The 23,102-nt window shown below is 36.9% G+C and overlaps 1 protein-coding gene across 1 annotated transcript; it reads left to right on the plus strand.

Moving 5' to 3' along the window:
- Positions 1-13,934: 13,934 nt before the first annotated feature.
- Positions 13,935-22,666, plus strand: LOC117344750 (flocculation protein FLO11-like). The gene is made up of 6 exons (XM_033907579.1): positions 13,935-13,976; positions 15,993-16,069; positions 16,610-16,827; positions 17,953-18,087; positions 20,653-20,826; positions 21,997-22,666. The coding sequence occupies exons 1-6, from the start codon at positions 13,935-13,937 to the stop codon at positions 22,509-22,511; spliced, it is 1,161 nt and encodes a 386-aa protein (XP_033763470.1). The 3' UTR covers positions 22,512-22,666.
- The last annotated feature ends 436 nt before the right edge of the window (positions 22,667-23,102 follow it).

Consider the following 23,102-nt stretch of genomic DNA (forward strand, 5'->3'; position numbering starts at 1 on the left):
GTCGATGGGTTGACCAAAACCCAGCAGCCAGCATAATGACAAGGGAGACAACCGCTACAAAAAGTTTGTTCTTTGATAGGTTTTCGTATTTGAAGTCGATTGATTTGTTTCTAATCTATTTTTATGTAAATTCAATTGTCCATGTAATTCAGCGATGGTATAAAATTGGGGAATTTGGATTTTATATTGGTATAGTGGCACAAAGGTAACACGTTTTCCTATGTCCTAGACGACCGGGGTTCGATTCCTCGATCGGACGTGAAAAGGTATGGAGTAACCTGCCTGATCACATGTGTTTACTTCTGCGCCGTCCATTTTCTTTAAGTTCTATTCGGGGGCAATAACTGTCCAATAACTGTCCAATAACTGTCCAATAATCAAAAAAATAAAGCCGGCTAGTAACACAAGTAGTAATTTTTATGTCATAATTACGACATAGCTTTTTCGTAATTACGACTTAGTTATCTCCTAATTACGCCTTAGTTAACTCATAATAACGACTTTATTATCTCATTTATTACGACTTAAGTTATCTAGACGTCGAGTGGTTAAGGTGTCCCGACACTTTATCACTAGCCCTCCATCTCTGGGTTGCGAGTTCGAAACCTATGTTGGGCAGTTGCCAGGTACTGACAGTAGGCCGGTGGTTTTTCTCTGGATACTCCGGCTTCCCTCCACCTCCAAAACCTGGCACGTCCTTAAATAACCATGGCTGTAGGACGTTTAACAAATAACCCGATCCAAATAAATCGTAATTACGACTTAGTTATCTCCTAATTACGACTTAATAATCTCGTAATTACGACCACGAAATGGCTATGTCATAGTTATCAATCAGCTTCGGTATCCAGTCACTGTTTGTACACATACCCGTTGAACTTATCTTGTCATCAGTAGACATATGCAGTAAAGTTAACGTTACTTCGTACATTAGGCATGCACATTGACCTCGAGCCTCTGTCAGATTCTTTTAATAGATTTTCACTCTTTCTCGCAATTTTTGAGCGACAGGAAAGTAGCATGTTCCAAGTTAGTGGTATCACTAAGTCGATTAACTGGTATCGCTTATTGAATAATTACTATCACTCATTCAAAACTGTTCAGTGACATCACTTAGTCGTTTAAGTGATACCGCAGATGTTTTATTCTTAAAACGAATTCTGTAATATACATGGATGCATTTTGTGTCTGCTGACACATTTTGTTTGAATACATTTTACCATAATTGCTCGGTATGGCATAAGACAGATCTCCCGTATGTTGTTCAATGAGGTAGCCACCAGCTACTACAAACTATTACAAAGAGACAATGCCTAACATTGACTAAGACTTTTAACGGGGCAATAGACCCGACAAATAAACGAAGAAGAATTTAACATTAAAAGTTATCCTACATTTTCTGACAGTCAGCCAGCCGCGTATGTTGTTCAATGAGGTTGACACCAACTTCTACATGCTACTACCACGTGATACCTCCTAAAATTGACACTGACATGTTCACGGGGCAATAAACACGACAAATAAACAGCAAAGGATTTGATACCTAATGCTGATCCTACATTTTCTGACAGCCAATATCATTTTTTTACTGTTTTGACTTAAAAGATTTTTTTTAATTGATCGTTTAAGGACTTTTTGTATCTTCTGTCACTGTGACGATCAGTGGTATTTTTACATTAAAACATTTCTTGTCGTATTTTACCTATGCTACCGTATCTCCCCAATTCTCCTTAGGCCAGTATAGCTTTAGTTTCTCAAACCTCTTACTGTAAGTTTTTCATTCCCGGGAACTGCTTTTCTTTGAACTCACTCTATCTTACCAATGTGTTTGAAGGTGTGATGCCCACACAGGTCTGTCATAATCACAAGGTGTGATGCCCACACAGGTCTGTCATAATCACAAGGTGTGATGCCCACACAGGTCTGTCATAATCACAAGGTGTGATGCCTACACAGGTCTGTCATAATCACAAGGTGTGATGCCCACACGGGTCTGTCATAATCACAAGGTGTGATGCCCACACGGGTCTGTCATAATCACAAGGTGTGATGCCCACACAGGTCTGTCATAATCACAAGGTGTGATGCCCACACAGGTCTGTCATAATCACAAGGTGGGGGTCATACTAAACATATATATATATATAATGGAGTAAAACAATTGATGTCCATGAACTGAACTGTTCTCCTGATAATTGCGAACATAGAGTTTGTTTTTTGTGTTTGTTTGTTTGTGTTTGTGTTTTGTTTTTGTTTTTACGTGTATTTCCCGTTAAGATGACAGATTTGTGCAACTTCATTGTGTTCTCTGCTTCTTCCCTCGCCTACTACACTGTCCTGTTTTATTTGTTTATTTATTTTAAAAAATTGATGTCGTCTCGAATAAGTATATACCAAAATGAACCACTAATGGGAGGTCATTCACAAAAAATTACAAACATCAATGGTCCTAGCACGGAACCTTGAGAGATCGTTGGTGTAACTTTAAATATAAACATTATGTATTTCACAACAATTACAAAACACGTTATATCAACACATATTAATAACTCTAGTCGGCACAGATGAAGAAATGACCCTTTCCGCAAAGTCCTTCATAAACAGGTCCACCACTATGGGCGACTCCACGGGTGATCCGTGTTGTTGATATATCCCCCCCCCCCCCCCCCCCCCCCCCCCCTGAAGGAGAAACAGGACAATAATAACATGGATACCTGTTCTGCTGTCATTTCTGTACTTTCTAGCCAGCTCTCATCGGAATCAAGTCGATCTATGGTGACCTCTATAGCCTGTCGTACCGAAACACTTATAATAGACATTCTTTTGAAGACTTCAAATGTCTTTATTCTGTCATTTAAAGCTGATTCAATATGATGTGTTTTTATATAAAAATGTAACCGAGATTAAATTTGTCGAGTTTTATAATCTCGATTTCAATGTTATTTAGATTTGATATTATTTGGAAGCTGACACGACTATTTAAGGAAATAAAACGTTTATGAAAGTGTTACATCCTCCTAATGTTATAGCTTGTGAGAGAGATTTCCAGTATGAGGGTAGCATGATTCTAACTACACATCTCAAATTTTAAAAATTGCAACTACATGTCGAAGTATTAAAATATAATTGATTAGCCATCAAATAAATCAAGACAATACATGCATTGAATAAGAAATCTGAAGCAATAATTGTCACTAATAAATAATAATAATAAAAAAAAAAATGAATAAATTGATAAAGACAATATTTAATAAATTATCTAATGTACAGTTAAAGTACAAAATTGGAAAAAAATATCTATCATTCATAAAATTAATTAAGACAATATTCAATAAATGATCTTATGTCCAGTTTAATTACAAAACTGGAATAGAAATCAGCCATCAAATAAATTAAGAGATAATAAGGTAACTTAAAAACAGTAAACGTCAATGCATCAAGCTATAAGAGGTGTAAGGGAACCCTGTGGAAACCCTTTGGTAGAGGAACAACAGTGTCTAGCATTTCAACAAAACCATGCTTCTTAGCAAAGTTTTTCAGTTTTAAAACAATGACAACAATTTCAAAACCAGTACATACCGAATCTAGACTCGAATCATCATCATCATCATCATCACCACCAGCAGCATAAGCAGCATCAGCATCAGCATCAGCATCAGCATCATCATCATCATCATCATCATCATCTCTGTCGTTTGGTGTCAATTCCTCAAATCATCATCAATAAACTCACGGGGGATAACTCCTGCCTGCATGAACCATTTTACAATAGTAGACTCCACTACCGCTGCCCAGGAATTGTTGAGCCAGTATCCAACACTGACGTCTGTTTTAGTAGCTGTTAACCACACAAAGATGGCTGTCGGTCCATTTCTTTTACCATGTGAAGAAGCTATAGGGAACAAAATAATAAAAAAAAAATTCAAGGTTACAGTATGGGAATTTGGGAAGTGGATGTTTATAACTTTAAATGTACATATGTATATCCAATAATTCAGTGATATTTGTGTCACTGTGTTGCTTCACCATGTGGATCGATTCTTTTAAAACATTGTCTTAGAATTAAAAGAAACCATTTTCATGTACATAATGTAACTAATATAAACAGTTACAGGTTAATGTTTTTACATATGTACTATTAAGTTTACTGTAATGAATATTAATTGTTCAATGCATTATACACTTACCTGGCGTTTCCTGAACTTGTGCTTGGTCGTCTGTATAACACCCTGATCTATTAGCTGGGTGTGAGATGTGGTGTTGGGTGGCAGGGATTTAACACATTCATTGCTGACGTTGATCTTGGGATGAAAAGGAGCGTCGTCGACTAACAAAAAAAACATTTCTATGTTGTCTTTTAATTTGCCTGTTCAATGTTTTAACCACTCTTCATACAGATAGCTTGTCATCCATGCCTTTCGACTGTTTCTATACGTCTATGTCACTGGTAATGTTTCATGTTTAATCCTACTAAAACAACGTTTTTTGGATGATTTACCAATAAGTAATGGTCTTTTTTTCTGCCCAGTCATACTGACACACAACACCTCTTTGTTTTTTAAATGGAATGTTTGCATCGTAGTATCCTTATAAAAAAAGTCCTGTTTCATCCATATTAAGAATATTCTTAGAATCATACTCTTCATAATGGGATGACAGTTTATCCTCCCTGTCATAAACTGTTATCAACGTCACCTCTTTCGCCGCTCATGGTCCCAAAAACGATGTTATTTCTCTTAATAAAACTTTCCAGCCATCAATTGGAAGCGACAAAATTCGTTTTTCCCGAATCTTTAGCAAACTCCAATGCTTTAGTCTTTAAAAGTGGACCGGTAACATTAATGGGTCGAGACACCGCACCATTAAACCATTCGAAACACAATCGGTTAACATCCTCGCTACCAGTCAAGTATCGACGTCGTTTGGAATTGCCGTGGATATTCTTTTGATAGTCCTCTAGAATCCCCGTCCTTCGTTTCCGTAAGTTCTGAATTTGCATTTTTCCCAAACCAAACTCCTCCGCGATTTTGTAAGCATTCTTCCTTCCATTCAATAACTTAATGGCTTCAACCTTTTGATGCAATTCTAAAACGAAACAACGAAACAACGTTTTCGCGAGATTGATTTTTTAAAACTTCCGGTTTAGTTTTGATAACTTCCGGTATAGTTTTAAAACACGGAAAGTCGATGGAAAAAAGTCGCTTTCGGTATTTAGGATACAGATATGATGTTCGTTAGTCGCGTCTGACAGGAGATCGCCTAATTCAGGTAACCAATACAGTAAAAACTGTTGGGAGGAAAAATAGGGTCACATATGAGAGAGAGTTGCTTAATTCAGATGGTCGCTAAGACAGGTTGGACAGTAGTTCATGTGTTCTTATAAATCAATCATCGTATTTCTCTTCTTATGTTTTATAACTATTATTGAAATCCTACTAATTTTTCCTATGACCTTTCTAACGTGGCCCGGCCTCTTTGTTGACAGTGGCGATCTAATTAAATTTATAAATGTGTTCAGGTTTGTTTATAAAACCTGGACACATTAGTATAGAGAGCATTTCCTTTAAATTCACTCCAACTGCGTCCCATTTCTTTCTTCTGGGCCCAGTTGTTCAAAAGGTGATTAGATTAATCACTTGATTAGTAAAAATAACTCATTTCTCCTTTAATTCAAAACCCGAGTGTCTGTATTCCTCAAAATAGGTGGGTATAAAGATGAGTATCACAGCTTCATAAAATTTTGTCAAGTTAGTTTGATTAGGGAACAATTACTTGGACACAACACTTGTCTTACCAGAAATATTCTTTGGGAGAAAGATCACTGTCATGCTAGATGGTACGTAGTCCAGAAGCTTAATTACCTCAAAATTATGAGCATCGACCTTCCTGGTAGCTACATTCTAGACACAGTGTACCGTTCTCGTGAAGAGAAGTGAAAATAGGCACCACTAAAAAAGACCAGCGGTTTCATCCTCGTAAAGAACTCATGTTACAATAAACAATATTGAACATATGGCAGTATTTGTTAAGCTAAAAATATCGGACGACGGATATTTTACAATATTATGTAAACGTAACGATAAATCTTTTGTTTTCATATTTCAATAAAAAAAATGTGAATCCGTCAAGGGCGAGCTTTTCACTGCAAATGCTGTGCCCGGATTGGTAAAAAGCGAGTGAAAATATCAAAATTATTATCTTCACTACGAAAAATGTAATACATGTTTATTGACTCTGACCAAGCTTCAGATATACAGGCATATTAGCATCAAGAACTGATGCCTCCACTAATGGCAGGAGATCTCTGAAGCTACGGTCAACGACTACATTGTCCTCTGGTTCCAGTCAGTTTTTTCAAATGTAGCCATCAGGCAGAGTGATGCTCATGAATTATGAGGTAATAACGCTTCTGGCTACAGTAGTTCTCTGGAGCTTATTATCAGCACTCTTTTGGTATGGTTTGGTTTGGTTTTATTTTGTTTAACGTCCATTAGCAGCCAGTCATTTAAGGACGTGCCAGGTTTTGGAGGTGGGGAAAACCGGAGTACCCGGAGAAAAACCACTGGCCTACGGTCAGTACATGACAACTGCCCCACTTAGGTTTCGAACTCGCAACCCAGAGGTGGAGGGCTAGTGATAAAGTGTCGGGACACCTTAACCACTCGGCCACTGCGGCGCTCTTTTGGATATATATGTACGTACCATCTAGTATGGCATGAACCTTTTCCCCAAAGAATATTTCTGGAAAGACAGTGTTGTGTTTAAGTAACTGTTCTCTAATCAAGTGATCTGGACCAAGAACCTGTGGTACTATAGACTTGTCTTATGCCCGCACTATGAAGTGATAGATTTAGATACACTGAAAATGGGAATGCCAAAGAGAGAAGAACACTGATTCTATGAAATAACTGTTTTCAGGTTTACTCAAAAAGGTAATAGAGCATCGTTTGTGATATCCGTGTATATACCAGGAGAAAGAAATGGGACGCATTTCGAGTTCATTTTCAGGAAGTGATCTTTGGACCAACCTCTGCAGGCTTTATAAACTCAGAGCAAATTCTTATTTGTTTTGTGAAAGACCATAAGACACCCCTAATAGGTCATTGACTATATCAGACGATTTTGTTGGTAACTGAGTTACCTTATGATTCTCTCCTCTTTTGCACATGCGCTGTAAGATTCAAGTCGTTGTCAATTTGCTAATAAGGTGACTGGAGAAAACGCGAGATGAAGCAAGATACCATAGTTTGTGCGAGTTGATGTCTTGCACGTTTTAGCAACAGCAAGGATTTCGTCCGAGTTGGTTTGAATGTGATGAGCAAAAGACAGCATTTTCTGTTCGAACATGATCTATTCAATGTATCCTGAAGTGTCAACAAAAGTAATATATTTGATGGTTCATTTTCCCCTGGTTGATGACACGGGGAAGAATCGGGCTTATTTCTTTTTTCAGATATTTCATTAAAAACTTTGACAAATGCTTACACGTGCTTGTCCTCCCTTGTGGAATCAGTGTATCAAAAGCTATTTATATTGCAGATTATTTACATTTTATTTTTTGTATTTCTACGTTTACCTTTTTTCTTGTACAAATAGCTCACAGCCTTCTTAAACACACTTATAATCCATCTTCGGATAATTACTGTCAACAACGCAACATTAACCAAACATCAAAATTCAACAACGAACACGTACATACGTATATAAAGTAATAAAACATATAGATAAACGTAGACTTATCGATGAAGCGTGACCAATATATTTATGTATATAAACAGAAAAAAAACAAGCAATATAGAAAAGAACATTATTGTACTTTTTATTTTTTTAAATGAAAATTATTAGTGACGTTTGAGTTTGCTTATAGATTCAAAACTCTGACACCTTTATTAGTTTCGCCTTTTGATGATTAATGGAGACTTGCATTTGATAAAGAGATCAACAAAATTACCAGGGAATACCTAGGCCTAGACAATACCAACAGCTGCTAAATGGTTTATATGGTCTTTGAATGGTGGACTGGGCAGGAGCATGTGGATGTTATCTGTATAAACTTTATTTTGTGGACCTAAAATACTATTTTCATTTAGCTTATACCGGGTTTAACTTGAAACATGAATTTTAGGTGAATATTGTGCTATGTAATATAGTCTACGCCAGGGAGATCACTTACCTCCCCTTTTATCAAAATAAACGAACTTATTGATAAAGCAAAATTAATTAATAGCCCCACCAGCATTAAACTGATTTTTTTAACACATATAACACATCATATTGCAGTCATATAGTATAAAATTATATTACATCCAACATTATTAATTAAGGGAAATCACATGTTTCAGGTTTCGCATTCTAAGGAAATTATCACTACATCTGTATTTGTAAACAACATACAGTTTTTCATTAATACATTATCAGACATGTCATTTTTTTTAAATATAACAGGGAAGGAAATAAAGTAATTATCAGAAATATAATTTTGAGATGACTTCATCAATTTTTTTGACCCCGGTCTTAATGTCTTAAATGCTTAAAATAACATAACGGAAAATATGTAAACCAAAAATTATAAAATTTGGATATGCAGGTAGCATAAAATATATAATAGAACAGCAAACGTATGGTAGTATAGCTAATACAGGAATAGGAAATGACAGGCCCCTATGTAAAAATTTACATTACTGGAAACAGTCCCTTTCAACAAAGCATGCGAAAAATGCACGTTCAGGGGCACATAATTAGCTAATTTGTATTGCGTATATTGCACAAAATAACAACGCAATTTTTCCAAATGTCTGTGCCTCCCTTTATCCCATATTGTGTAATATTATTAACAGTTGCCATTTGCATGTCGAGGTCAAAATATAATAATTATCTACAGGTACGTAAAATCAAATCCGGTCAAACAAATGCTCCTATTTTGTGCTATAGGCACTTGTGAGCATAACGGCAAGGCTATTTTCGTGTATTTGTGTTACTGATGATAATCCCCTGCTACATCTTACTGTTACAACTCTACAGAAGAAACTTTTAGCATCTACAACAAATAATTTGGAAAAACTACATAGCAGACAAATATTTTGGTATATCAAATGACTTGCTTTGTATAAATTTGGAGATATTAATTCGTTTTTAAAATTCCTCATTAATGCACCGATGGCAAGCATGTCATCAGAGATGGCCACGTGTGAAATTTACACTAATTATGCTTTACACACACACAAAAATCAGTGATTGTTATGAAATCATGGATAAACGTTTCACTTGACTTTTGATCGTTCTTCAGATATAATACAATGTTTTTTGTCTTCCTCCCCCCCCCCCCCCCCCCCCCCCCCCCCCCCCTTTTTTTTGTCTTTTTTTTTAGAATGCTTCCTTCGTTTCGTCTACATTGATTCAGTTTTAATCGAGTAGGTGCAAGCATATTGCCCGGATATACATCTTCCAGCATGTTTCGTGAATAAGGAAAAATGTCACTCTTCCCCTTGCAGTACAAGTTGTCAGAGATACCCCTAACATATGTCGATATCATACTGATTCCGCTCTGTGATTACCAGTAGATCACACTTCGTTAGAGTGTAAACATCCACTATACTCGTCATAAAGGCGTCGCATCCAACTGCACTGAAGTCTATGTTACCCTATCGGCCCGACATGGTTATGACGTCATATCCTTGGAGATATTTAATGCCGGCATCACGAGCATACTGTTGGTCTGATGCTAGGTAAATATCATTTTTCGAATTGTCCAAGTTCGATAAAAACTTCCAAATCTTTGTAAAATCTGCATTACGATTATCCCCTGCACGTGCATGAGAACATGCTAAAAGTCTGTGCTTTTTTCTTTTTTCAATGTCGGCGAATTTGTCTAAAACTGTTTTACCGGGCTTGAAAAGGTAATGATATAATTCAGAATATATATCAGCGTACTGCAGTTTTGTAATCCATGGAAAATCCTCTGTGATATTCGGTCGCATCCTAAAGACCCGCGTCATATCCCAGTTTATCCGTATGAGTGTGACGTCATTACGAAAAACATTGCCAAGATGCGAATAACAGCACTAACCCTAAGGTTGTATGAGTTGTTGTCAATCGAATTCATGAATTGAGCAGTTATAGGTATTATAGACTCGTTTAGCTTCCAGTCATATTTGTTAGGTTCAAGGTAGTTGTCAAGCGCATATGGTTTGTCATGTCTGATTTTAAAATGGCGACGCGATATGATTGCTTAACCAAATGTACTCAGAATACCGGACACTGTCTGCCAATCCGCCACACATCCCAGCATATTCTATGCTACCGTCGTACACTATATACCCACTCAGAGGGCAATTCTCCGGGAACATAATTTGTCCTTCATTCACAGAAGCCGACTTTGAATCTTCTTTTGCCGTATCTATTTTGACCACCAAATTGTCTTGAGGAATCCCAGGTTTGTCAATATCCGGGGCCTTTTTGTGATGGAATAAAATTGTTTGGAGCGGGTTTATATTATTTGTCTTAAAGAACATATGAACACTGCTCGAGATGTTCAGGAAAACTATCACAACGATAATGAGAATTATAATATTAAATTTCCGCAACCTCCATTGTCGAAGAAACTAAATAAATAAAAACAAATAAAAAACAGATTAAACTACAAAAACATATTCTTTACCAAAAATTATTCTTATTATCTATACATATGTCAGATAAGAAAGACTATCGAATTATGCAAAATAAATTAGATATTTCGGAAAATAAATAATGTTTCAAGTAGCAGTCTTTGAAACTTTTACCCAAACGTTCCCTGTGCTATCATGCCTCTCTGTCATTCGATCAAACTTACCATGTTTTTTTTTTTTTTTTTTAGACTTTTTTGTGATGTGGTCGTAACAGAATATCACTTGTTCTTATCTGAAAAATAGTACAGATTGTTTAACTAAAATGATAATTAATGAACGAATAATTAAATAGAGAGAGAGAAAAACCCCGTAGAAGGGTATTGAAAAGCAAAATACCGAAAAAAGTCTCAGAGAGCTATTCAACAAGCAAAATAACAAATAAAAGTCTCTGGAGGCTATTCAACAAGCAAAATAACAAATAAAAGTCTCTGGAGGCTATTCAACAAGCAAAATAACAAATAAAAGTCTCTGAAGGCTATTCAACAAACGATCTAACAAACTAAAAGAGACTAAATATCGATATCGTAATTATAACCCAAGGTAGGAAATAACGAGGAGAAAACATAAACAAATGTAGATTTAGATACTGTTGAAAAAGTGCATTAGAAACAGGTGTTTCGGAAGATTAAGTTACGACACTGCAATATCAATGTCAAATCCAAGTTATTGCGTGTCTTCAAAAAACATCAGAACAATGATTTCATTGATAATGTAGTCATGCCTCCAAGGTCATCTATATTAGTTCCCTTATCTAACACAGGACTATGCACTGGTACGTTTGAACTTGCTTCCAATATCATCTTTTGTATGCATGCTTCCAAATGTTCAACATTACCTGAATCAAAGTACGGTTTAAATTATCTACTACCTTATACCATGATCCCCCCCCCCCCTTTTTTTTTTTTTTTTTTTTTATAAATTAACATAAATTTAGTCATTACTGCAAGGTATTAACCTATTTATATCCCTTCTTTTCACAGTATATAGGCTATCGTTCTACAGTTTTAATATTCCATGTCTTCATGTAAATAGCAAAGTACATTTTGGAGGACCAGATAGCACAGTGGTAACACATTTGCGTTTCACCTAGGCGAACGGGTTCGATTCCTCGATCGGACGTGAACAAATATTGCGTTGACCTGGCCGACCATGTGGGATCTCTCCGGATACTACGGTTTAATCCCACAATAACACACTTCACACACTGCCATCCGGGCCAACAAGCGTGATTTATATAAGTTGATAAAGCTTGTTTCGCAATTGTTGTAAAATAAAGTTTACATTTACATGTATTGTATTGCTTTATCAGTACCCAGTGAGTATGTTTGTTACAATGGATTTAGTCTATACAATTGTTATCAGCCCTTATTGTGGTGTACAGTCAGCTATCATTGATTAAGGTTATCTGTATCATGCAATGTATTTATCATTTGCCATTTCATTGTCTTGTTATATTGACTTCTTATCAGACAAACAAAATTGTGTTCAGAGTAATAAAGAATGTGAATCTGTTATGTTTACTTTTTGTTTGGCAATGTATCAATATTAACACACACGTCTTTAATCTATGCATATTGCTTCCATACTATCACCATATTAACCGAGGAAGAAGTATACAAGGTGCGTTCATACTACTACTATATTAACCGAGGAAGAAGTATACAGCGTGCGTTCATACTATCACCATATTAACCGAGGAAGAAGTATACAGCGTGCGTTCATACTATCACCATATTAACCGAGGAAAAAGTATACAACGTGCGTTCATACTATCACCATATTAACCGCGAACGAAGTATACAGCGTGCGTTCATACTATCACCATATTGACCGAGGACGAATATAAAGAGTGCTTCAATACTGTAACCATATCAAAATGAAGGTTTCATTGCTTGGTTATTTTTGGAAAGTATTATAAATTATAGCCTTTAAATAAGGTTGATACATGGATTTATTAACCCGAGAAAACATCGACCGAGGTGGAAGATATAAAATACTTTGATACTATCACTTTATTAACATGTACATTTGATTGGTTGATTGTTTTGAGGGAAAAAAACATCAATTTATACACTGGTATTAGAAAAAAAAATGTGGCTCACTACTTTCTCAATAATCCAACCACTCTTAAGTTAGAACGTCTGCTGAATATTTGCAATGTCCAAATTATGAACATTTTAACACTATATCTATGACAAGTGATGTTTTTGATTTGAATATATAGCAGATGTACATATACTTAAAGCAGAATGTATATATATGTCACTTAGCAACACAAATGACGAAGGACAACTTTTTGACTCGTGTCCTGACCGGGCCTCGAACTCACGATCTACGGCACCCAATCGCCTAGCCAGAAATACCCACAGCTTATACCGCTGCGCCACATCGGCGTTCTTAAAAAAAGAACGTTTCAATGGCGCAGTGATGGTCGGCCCGATACCCTGACATGATCATTGTGGAAGTCGTCTATAAGATGATATGAATACATTGATCGCAAAAAGGGGGGGGGGGGGGGGGGGGGGGGCAAAAAGATATGGCAATTGCCCCCCCCCCCCCCCCCCCCGCTTCCTACCCCTCTGCAAGTGTAATCACTTCTGTATTACCGACTCGCAGAGGTTTGATACAACTATTACCTGTATAACTAACAGTAGTATAAAAAATACTTACGGTGTCAATACATCGATTTACCTCCGATGCAATGGCTTTCAATAAACAACAGCACAGTCTACCTATTTGGCTTACACGGGTATAGGAAACGAAGTGTATAGCGAACATTCATTAGCGGGCACAAGGTAAAAACCATTTCATTATCCCTGAACGACAATGTTTTCCTAATTAAAACAAGAAAATAATCATGGAGAGGTAATAATATTGCTATACATTTGAGTCTATTATAGACTTAAGCAGTTTAAATTATGAATAGCCTGAAAGCATGCTTGAAATCCAGTAGCTAGTTTAAATGCATTTCTGTTGTTTTTTTTTGTTTCTTTTTTTACTGTTTATTTTATCAAACCAACAAAGAGAGGTAGAGCAAATTTTAGTAATGCCTAGTGACCAGGATCAGCTTTAAGATGGTCACCGGCGAATGTAATGACAATTTTCTGGCAAAATTAAAAACGAGCAAAATTATTATTGTCTACATCCCTAAGTGAATACTCTATACGATCGCTCCAGAAATTGTAATTACATAAACATAAATGGAAATGCCTGTTATATATGTTAATCAATAGCTGTAGAGATAACATGCAAATGAGCTTCTCATAAAAGATGAATGAATCTCGTAATGGAGTACGAAACTGTGGCTCACATGTAAACACAACTTGTCAAACGGAACCGTGCTGGAAAGAAAACAGCAACATAACTGATTACAAATAACGTGAAACTGAGTATGACACACAGCATCCCAAGATGGTTTTTGGATGAGAGACAGGTCCTTGGAATGTAATGAAATTAAAAAAAAACGGTGACGCCCTCCCTCATCATATTTGATACAGTACTTGGTACATGTTGGGTGCAAGTGTACTTTTTGTCTCAGTGTCTTTGTGACAGATAGTGTATAGACTGTCGGCGCTGTAGTATCTTTGTGACGGGCAGTGTATAGGCTGTCGGCGCTGTAGTATCTTTGTGACAGACTGTGTATAGACTGTCGACGCTGTAGTATCTTTGTGACAGACAGTGTATAGACTGTCGGCGCTGTAGTATCTTTGTGACAGTGTATAGACTGTCGGTGCTGTAGTATCTTTGTGACAGTGTATAGACTGTCGGCGTTTTAGTATCTTTGTGACAGGCAGTGAATAGGCTGTCAGCGCTGTGGTATCTTTGTGACGGACGGTGTATTGAATATCGGCGCTGTAGTATCTTTATGACAGATAGTGTATAGACTGTCGGCGCTGTAGTATCTTTGTTACAGACAGTGTATAGACTGTCGGCGCTGTAGTACCTTTTTGACAGATAGTGTATAGGCTGTCGACGCTGTAGTATCTTTGTGACAGACAGTGTATAGGTTGTCGGCGCTGTAGTATATTTGTGACAGTGTATAGACTGTCGGCGCTGTAGTATCTTTGTGACAGATAGTGTATAGATTGTCGGCGCTGTAGTATCTTTGTGACAGTGTATAGACTGTCGGCGCTGTAGTATCTTTGTGACAGACTGTGTATAGACTGTCGACGCTGTAGTATCTTTGTGACGGACAGTGTATAGACTGTCGGCGCTGTAGTATCTTTGTGACAGGCAGTGTATAGACTGTCGGCGTTGTAGTACCTTTGTGACAGTGTATAGGTTGTCGGTGCTGTAGTATCTTTGTGACAGTGTATAGGTTGTCGGCGCTGTAGTATCTTTGTGACAGACAGTGTATAGACTGTCGGCGTTGTAGTATCTTTGTGACAGTGTATAGACTGTCGGCGCTGTAGTATCTTTGTGACAGACTGTGTATAGACTGTCGACGCTGTAGTATCTTTGTGACAGACTGTGTATAGACTGTCGACGTTGTAGTATCTTTGTGACAGACAGTGTATAGACTGTCGGTGCTGTAGTATCTTTGTTACAGACACTGTATAGACTGTCGGTGCTGTAGTATCTTTGTGACAGACAGTGTTTAGGCTGTCGGCGCTGTAGTATATTTGTGACAGACAGTGTATAGTTTGTCGGCGCTGTAGTATATTTGTGACAGACAGTGTATAGACTGTCGGCGCTGTAGTATCTTTGTGACAGATAGTGTATAGACTGTCGGCGCTGTAGTATCTTTGTGACGGACGGTGTATTGAATATCGGCACTGTAGTATATTTGTGACAGACAGTGTATAGACTGTCGACGCTGTAGTATCTTTGTGACAGACAGTGTATAGGCTGTCGGCACTGATGTATCTTTGTGACAGACAGTGTATAGGCTGTCGACGCTGTAGTATCTTTGTGACAGACAGTGTATAGACTGTCGGCGCTGTAACATCTTTGTGACAGACAGTGTATAGACTGTCGGCGCTGTAGTATCTTTATGACAAACGTTGAATACGCTGATGCCGCTGTAGTATCTTTGTATTATAAATCAGTGAATATCTTTGTATTGTAACTGTATCTTGAATGAGCACGTTAATTACATAAGATTATGAAAAAATTTAATATTTCAAAACCATCTCGAGAGACCAACTGCAAAAAGTGGCCAACTTTGAGTAAGAAACCATCGTAATGATGAAAACACTATAGGTTCAAAATTATACAAGGAACATAATGATGAATACCGGATATCAATTTGATAATAGATATAAAACTACACATTTTTCTCAATTTAATTCACAAATTTTGCTTATAATAACCTATCTTGTTGACCAGGATAGTTTTCGTGAGTTAGGAAGCCAGAGTTCGCCTAGGTGGAAGGGGGAGACGGTGGACTTTGATGATAGATACAGGTGATGTCGAGTAATAGATAAGAAAATATACCGCACAGCTGTATAGTCTATCTACGACTAAGTTTTCTCTGTCAGTTAAGGACCAAGAAAGGAAATCGAGGTAAAGGAGTCAATATCGGCAAATCATTAACCTTATGACTAATTGGATAAGGGGGCCGCGGTGGCCGAGTTAAGGTGTCCCGACACTTTAACACTAGCTCTCCACCTCTGGGTTGCGAGTTCGAACCCTACGTGGGGCAGTTGCCAGGTACTGACTGTACAGTAGGCCGGTGGTTTTTCTCCGGGTACTCCAACTTTCCTCCGCCTCCAAAACCTGGCACGTCCTTAAATGACCCTGGCTGTTAATAGGACGTTAAACAAAAACAAACAAACAATTATTTGGATAGACCACTTGCATATCTAGCACTGCTACCGCTGTATTTCCGTTTGTAATAAATCAGCATTAAGGTACAACTACTATGATGAACCCAAATGATTGACTTCCGAACGGTTGCTGATCAATGCATGTTTGACTTTATATTAAACATATTTGTATTTCAGATCGGGAGGCGAGTTTTGGACTGGTTTGCACACGTCAGCAGACACCTGCATTGACTTTAAATGGGACGGCGGAGTCACGGCTAGTTGGCTCCGATGGGACTCAAATTCTGGGGAACCGAACAAGTGTAATACCGAAAAGTGTGTCCGGCTGTTTCAGAGCAGAATGAGAACGAAGGAATGCAAAGTCACATATCCTTTTATGTGCCAAGCCGTAGAAGGTAAAACACATCCTACCACCTTGCATATGTTGAATTCGAACTTGTATGTTTGGTTTAGTTTATTTTGTTTAACGTCCTATTAACAGCCAGGGTCATTTAAGAACGTGCCTGGTTTTGGAGGTGGAGGAAAGCCGGAGTACCCGGATAAAAACCACCCAGCTACGGTCAGTTCCAGGCAACTGCCCCACATGGGTTGCGAACTCGCAACCCAGAGGTGGAGGGCTTGTGATAAAGTGTCGGGACACCTTAACCACTCTGCCACCACGGCCCCTCGAACCTGTATGGAAACTGTTTTTCAAAATAAATGTATGACTTGGAAGCACGTCATACAACAATAAATACTATATGATATAGCCTTAACGTGGAGTGACGTCAGCGACATTAGACACACCATAATGCAGAAGATATTTTGGGAACTTTTACCGATGAAGCATGAACTTATAAGCATCAAACAAAGTTGAACGCAAGTTATGTCTTTAATGTAAATCAATCTATAATATTTTATTGTAGATTCTCAGAATGATGATACCGATGGAACTATATTAGATCTTTTATCCCTCAGAAAAGTATGCATAATGGTATTACACGGAAATAAGCGGGAAGAAGGATAAGGTCATATGATTTAATTTTTTTTTTTTTTTTTTTTTTTTTTAAATATCGTTACAGAAACTACCACGGTCCCTTCAACCGAGGCTCCGTCAATAGAAAGTCTAGGTGAGATTTTATCAATAGATCTGTTTATCTATATTTATTTACCACATACATTATTACATTGTTAAAATTATCACAATGGAACGTTCAAGTTTTATATAAGAGAGACGGAATATTAATCTAAAGTATGTCGTAATGCCTTAAACAAAAATAAAGTCCCGTCACATATCCCGAAATGTATATGAAATTATAGATTCACATGTTGTTTACTTTCAGGCGTCTACTAAGAAGATTATGTAGCTCAAACCATCTAGACAATAAGTTACTGCCACTGTCTCTTTCTTCCATATCTTTGTTTTATAACAAACCTTTTTTTTTTTTAATTCTTATTATTTATAATCATTTTAAATATTTGACTGCATTTCAAGATTTATATATTGTGTTTAACGGAAAATGATATGCAATTCTTTCTAGAGGAACCAACTATTGCCTCAACAACGAATTCTCCAACTGAAACCGAAACAGCCATTGCTTCAACACCGAATTATCCGACGGAAACAGAAACATCGGCTATTCCTTCAACGGAGATTCCGTCAACTGAAGTCAAAAGTGAGACTCAAAACCTTTATTCATTGGTTTACCTATGAAGTTTTCGATAATGCACAATAATTCAATTGTCATTTCTATGACATTAAATTACAAAGCTTCCATTTTAAATGATATTTTAACATTAAGAAACAATACCTAATAAATGACTTATGAATTTCAGCCATATCAATATTAAAGTTATTCTACTTTAAGCCCGGTTTCTTTATGATTAATCATAATTTCTATGATTTTTTTTTTTTTTTTTTTTTTACATGTGTTCCTACGAAAGCCGGTTGGGACCATTTTTGTAGAAGAAAATCAAAAAAAATCGCGTTATTACGCGAAACTAACGCGTTATTACGCGAAACTTTCGCGTTATTACGCGAAACTAACGCGTTATATCGCGAAACTAACGTGTTATTTCGCGAAACCTACGCGTTATAACGCGAAACTAACGCGTTATTACGCGAAACTTTCGCGTTATTTCGCGAAACTTACGCGTTATTACGCGAAACTAACGTGTTATATCACGAATATATATTGATAGTTATAAGAAGTATCGGCTACTTTTGAAGAGTATTGACATGAGGCACGACAGTTTAGTGAGTTTTTATTCTGAGCTTAGCCTCCTATCCCAAGCTGAAATTTTGAGTTTTTTTAACAATAGTGGATAGTGCTGTTTTAAGCAATTCAACACGTAAACGAACTTTTAAACGATAGTGTTTAACAATAAGGAAATTAGTTCTCGGATATATACGATGTTGCATTATTCATTCTCAAAGAATTACAAAATTCTGGACAGAAAAAAAATCTTGGTTCTCGCCCTCCATCTTTACAGTCAGTATCTGATACTCTGAAACCATTTCATCGTCTGATATAACCTGCTGCGCATTATAACGCAAAAGTTTCGTGATATTATACAATTATCGACCTGTTTTCAGGTAAATATGATGATTTATAAACAACTCGAGAAAATGATATTTCCCGAGGCCGAAGGTCATCGTATTCACCTGAAAACAGGTTGATAACTGCTTTATTATATGACAAAACTGCAACATTTTCATATTACAGAATGATTATCATTACCTGTCATAGGATTGAAAAAATAATAGTGATCGACTGGAGAAAGGTTCAAAATGACATTTAAAAAAGTCAAAGTCAACAATGAATTAAACTTCATTATTTATTATTGCTTAAAATTCAACAAAATGTAAATGCTAAAACATCTAAAAATTCAGTCTATTAAACTCTGTCCGGGAGTACATACCTACACGTACATGTAAGCATGCATTTTTGACGACACGGATAGTTGGAAATTCCCTTGTTACTATATTTGGGTGTGTAATCGAGTTGTTGGATTGTTATGTCACCCTGGATTTGACGTCACGGATTGCGGGAGAGTCCCTGTTATTTATTTGGGTGCGTATTCGAGTTATTGGGTGGTTGTATCACTCTGTAGCGAGAGAGGGTACGGACAAAAGCCCCCCCCCCCCCCCCCCACCCCCCCCCCCCCCCCCCCCCCCCCCCCCCCACCCCCCCCACACACACACACACAGACATTAGCCCCTAGGACAAAAGCCCCTTCATACTAATCAAAAAGTGGATAAAAGCTCCTTTATATATATATAAAAAAAAATTAATTTCAATATATGTACATTTTCATTGATGTTGTATACTCATGAAAAGAAATATATCATTAATGTCTTCATGTGTATCAACAGTGAAATGTCTTTATTTGCACAGGTATCAATTTGTTTTTTTTTTATATCATTTCTTTGATTTTAATCATTCCTAAAATTAAAATGATTACAAGACAGAGCAACATGTTTGGTAAGGCAGTCATTATATTATAACTTGAGACACAGATACTGAAAGAGGAGATGTTTTAGGAACCTGATGGCACCATGTAATCGATGATTATTGATAAAATACTATTAAAAAATACAGATTTACTAATAGTATATAACGTATACCAACTAAATTTATATAGAAGGGGCTTTTGTCCGGGGGGTGGGGGTAAGGGACGGGGGTGTTTTGTCCTACACTGAGGCACGGATTCGGGGTTGATAATAATATTTGATCAAAGGGATAATGTTTAGAATTGCCCAACTGGAAAGGGGGGAAATCACAGTCATATAATAATATTTCGCGTAATTACGCGTTAGTTTCGCGTAATAACGCGTTAGTTTCGCGTAATAACGCGTAAGTTTCGCGATATTACGCGTTAGTTTCGCGTAATAACGCGAAAGTTTCGCGAAATAACGCGTTAGTTTCGCGTAATAACGCGAAAGTTTCGCGATATTACGCGATAGTTTCGCGTAATAACGCGTTAGTTTCGCGTAATAACGCGATAGTTTCGCGATATAACGCGTTAGTTTCGCGATATAACGCGATAGTTTCGCGTTATTACGCGAAAAAAAAATTATTTTCTTCTACGAAAATGGTCCCAACCGGCTTTCGTATGTTCCTTTTAATTGGTTTCATTTTTTTTTAAACTGGTTAGGGCCTCAAATAATTTTGATAAGGTAACAAACATTTACACATATGTTTTTTTCACTTAAAACATTTACCTATCATTTTCGGCAGAAACAACCACTGTTTCAACGACGGGTTCTCCGACTGAAACAGAAATTACCACTGTTTCAACGACGGGTTCTCCGACTGAAACAGAAATTACCACTGTTTCAACGACGGGTTCTCCGACTGAAACAGTAACAACGACTGTCCCTTCAACCGAGATTCCGTCAACTGAAGACAAAGGTGAGACTTCCTTATCCTTCAGGGTCAATTTGTAGACTAAAACTGCAGAAAATATTCTAACGCCGTCAGTGTGTACACTGCTCGTCACCAAAATACAAAAATGACAGACAAGGTAAAGAATATATAGAGGATATCTGCGCACTCGTGAAAAATATCAAAATATTAGCCTCACGAGTGAAATATATTTGGTATTACTGAAGAAACTGTTAGATATTCTGTTTATTACATTTTTTATCAACGAAAAGCCTACCCCGTATGCTAACTAGGCCTACAGCGATAATTTGTAAACAAAAAAAGTAGTTCCCCCTGTCCAGTTGCTGACATATATGTCGGGCTTTCTGATTGGTCAATTATTTTGGTATTTTCTAATCATTAATTTGATTGGTCAAATCAGCAAAAGTGATATTTTTCACTAGTGAAAAATATCACTTTTATAAAATGAATAATTTTTGATATTTCACTGGTAAAAATGTAATAAATATAATTAACGCCACCAAATAACACATGGTATAGACATGTATCTTAATTACACATGGTACTGATATATATCTAGTTAACGTCACCAAATAACACACATGGTATAGACATGTATCTTAATTACACATGGTACTGATATATATCTAGTTAACGTCACCAAATAACACACATGGTATAGACATGTATCTTAATTACACATGGTACTGATATATATATAATTAACGTCACCAAAATAACACACATGGTATAGACATGTATCTTAATTACACATGGTACTGATATATATATAATTAACGTCACCAAATAACACACATGGTATAGACATGTATCTTAATTACACGTGCAAATGAACAAACCAATGACTCCGTCTTTATCCAGAGACTGCTGTTTATTACCAGAGGCAATCATTTCCTTAGTCACATTAAATTCAAAAGATAAAAAGAAAAAAACCTAAACTTTTGTAGGATGCTTATAGCTTAGAGTATGTAACTTTGGTATTGTATGAAATATACAGAAGTCTATTTTTGTTTTCAATTGAAATTTCATAAATACCCTTTGTCGGAGACGTGGCTTCTTTTGTTATTGTTTGCTAAATATTTAGTTGCATGTAACATCACGTATTGTATGTCAAATATTTGTCACTGAATGATTTACTATTTCGTGTTTTTGATAAAGATAAAATACTTGCTTCAGAAACACAAACCATGTTGACTGATGAATCTACAACTATCACTTCCGGTGTGGTTGGTGGAACTGGATATACCTCTTCCGGTTTGGTTGAAACTGGAGTCTCAACCGCTGTTGGCCTAGGATATGGAAACTGCCTCTGTGACGGTAATCCGATGAATAATTCCTATCGGCTTCGCGGGATTATTCCGTCTTCCACTGCCCACAAAAACAGTCTGATGATGGCGGGGTACGTCCGATCATGCTCAGCGAGAATTTATTGGGGAAATGGTACATTATCACTTAGCCATGAAGAAAGACAGGCTTTGCTTAATGCTTTAAAAGACCAACTGAATGTAGCGAAGGACACCACCAGCTTATACAGACGTGGGCGTATCAGTGCCCCAGACAATAGGCCCAGTGCTGTGTCCGTCGGCTCTTTGGGGATCTGCCTCCTTGTCGGCTTCTTTGTGACAGTGCTGGCGACAGATGCTACAACGTTAAACAGATACTGGACAAACTTAAAAAGGAATGTCAATTGAAAAGCAATCTTGACCCATTTCATGCATAAAAAACTGTATAAATTCTTCATAATATCAAATCAAAAATGTTATTTTAAAATAACCTTTTTATATTCCGTACCTGGAAATATCCGCTCACAGTAAGACTTATTTGACTGTGTGGTAGTATATCTATTCTCTCTGTAATATTTTCGTATCAAAATTGTTTGTTAATGTTTTCTATTGGTGCAGTAATATCTGTTTTAACAAACGATTTTACCTAGCTTTTGGCGGTTTGCTTTGATTCCACTTCAACATCGGTTAGAACGCCGTAAATTTTTAATTAAGAGTCAGACATGCCTTTCCATCTTTACAAACATGCACTATACGGATGTTTCATCCTTCTTTGACACTTCAATGGTACTAGGATCCCAAAACAAAGAACACAGAAGAGAAGTCGTACTATTTAATTTACTGCTTCTATAACGCCTAACTGAATCATCTCGTTTCTAATCTTACAATTCAGCGTCACATCAAACAAGGAAGAATATAGAGTTTGCCCATATTAAAATATTTCCAATGAAGGTCAATACATGTTTCTAGTCTAGCCAGTTAATCTAGTTTTTCCTGATT

This window comes from Pecten maximus, chromosome 16 (assembly GCF_902652985.1).
Source record: "Pecten maximus chromosome 16, xPecMax1.1, whole genome shotgun sequence".
In the NCBI taxonomy this organism is placed as follows: domain Eukaryota; kingdom Metazoa; phylum Mollusca; class Bivalvia; order Pectinida; family Pectinidae; genus Pecten; species Pecten maximus.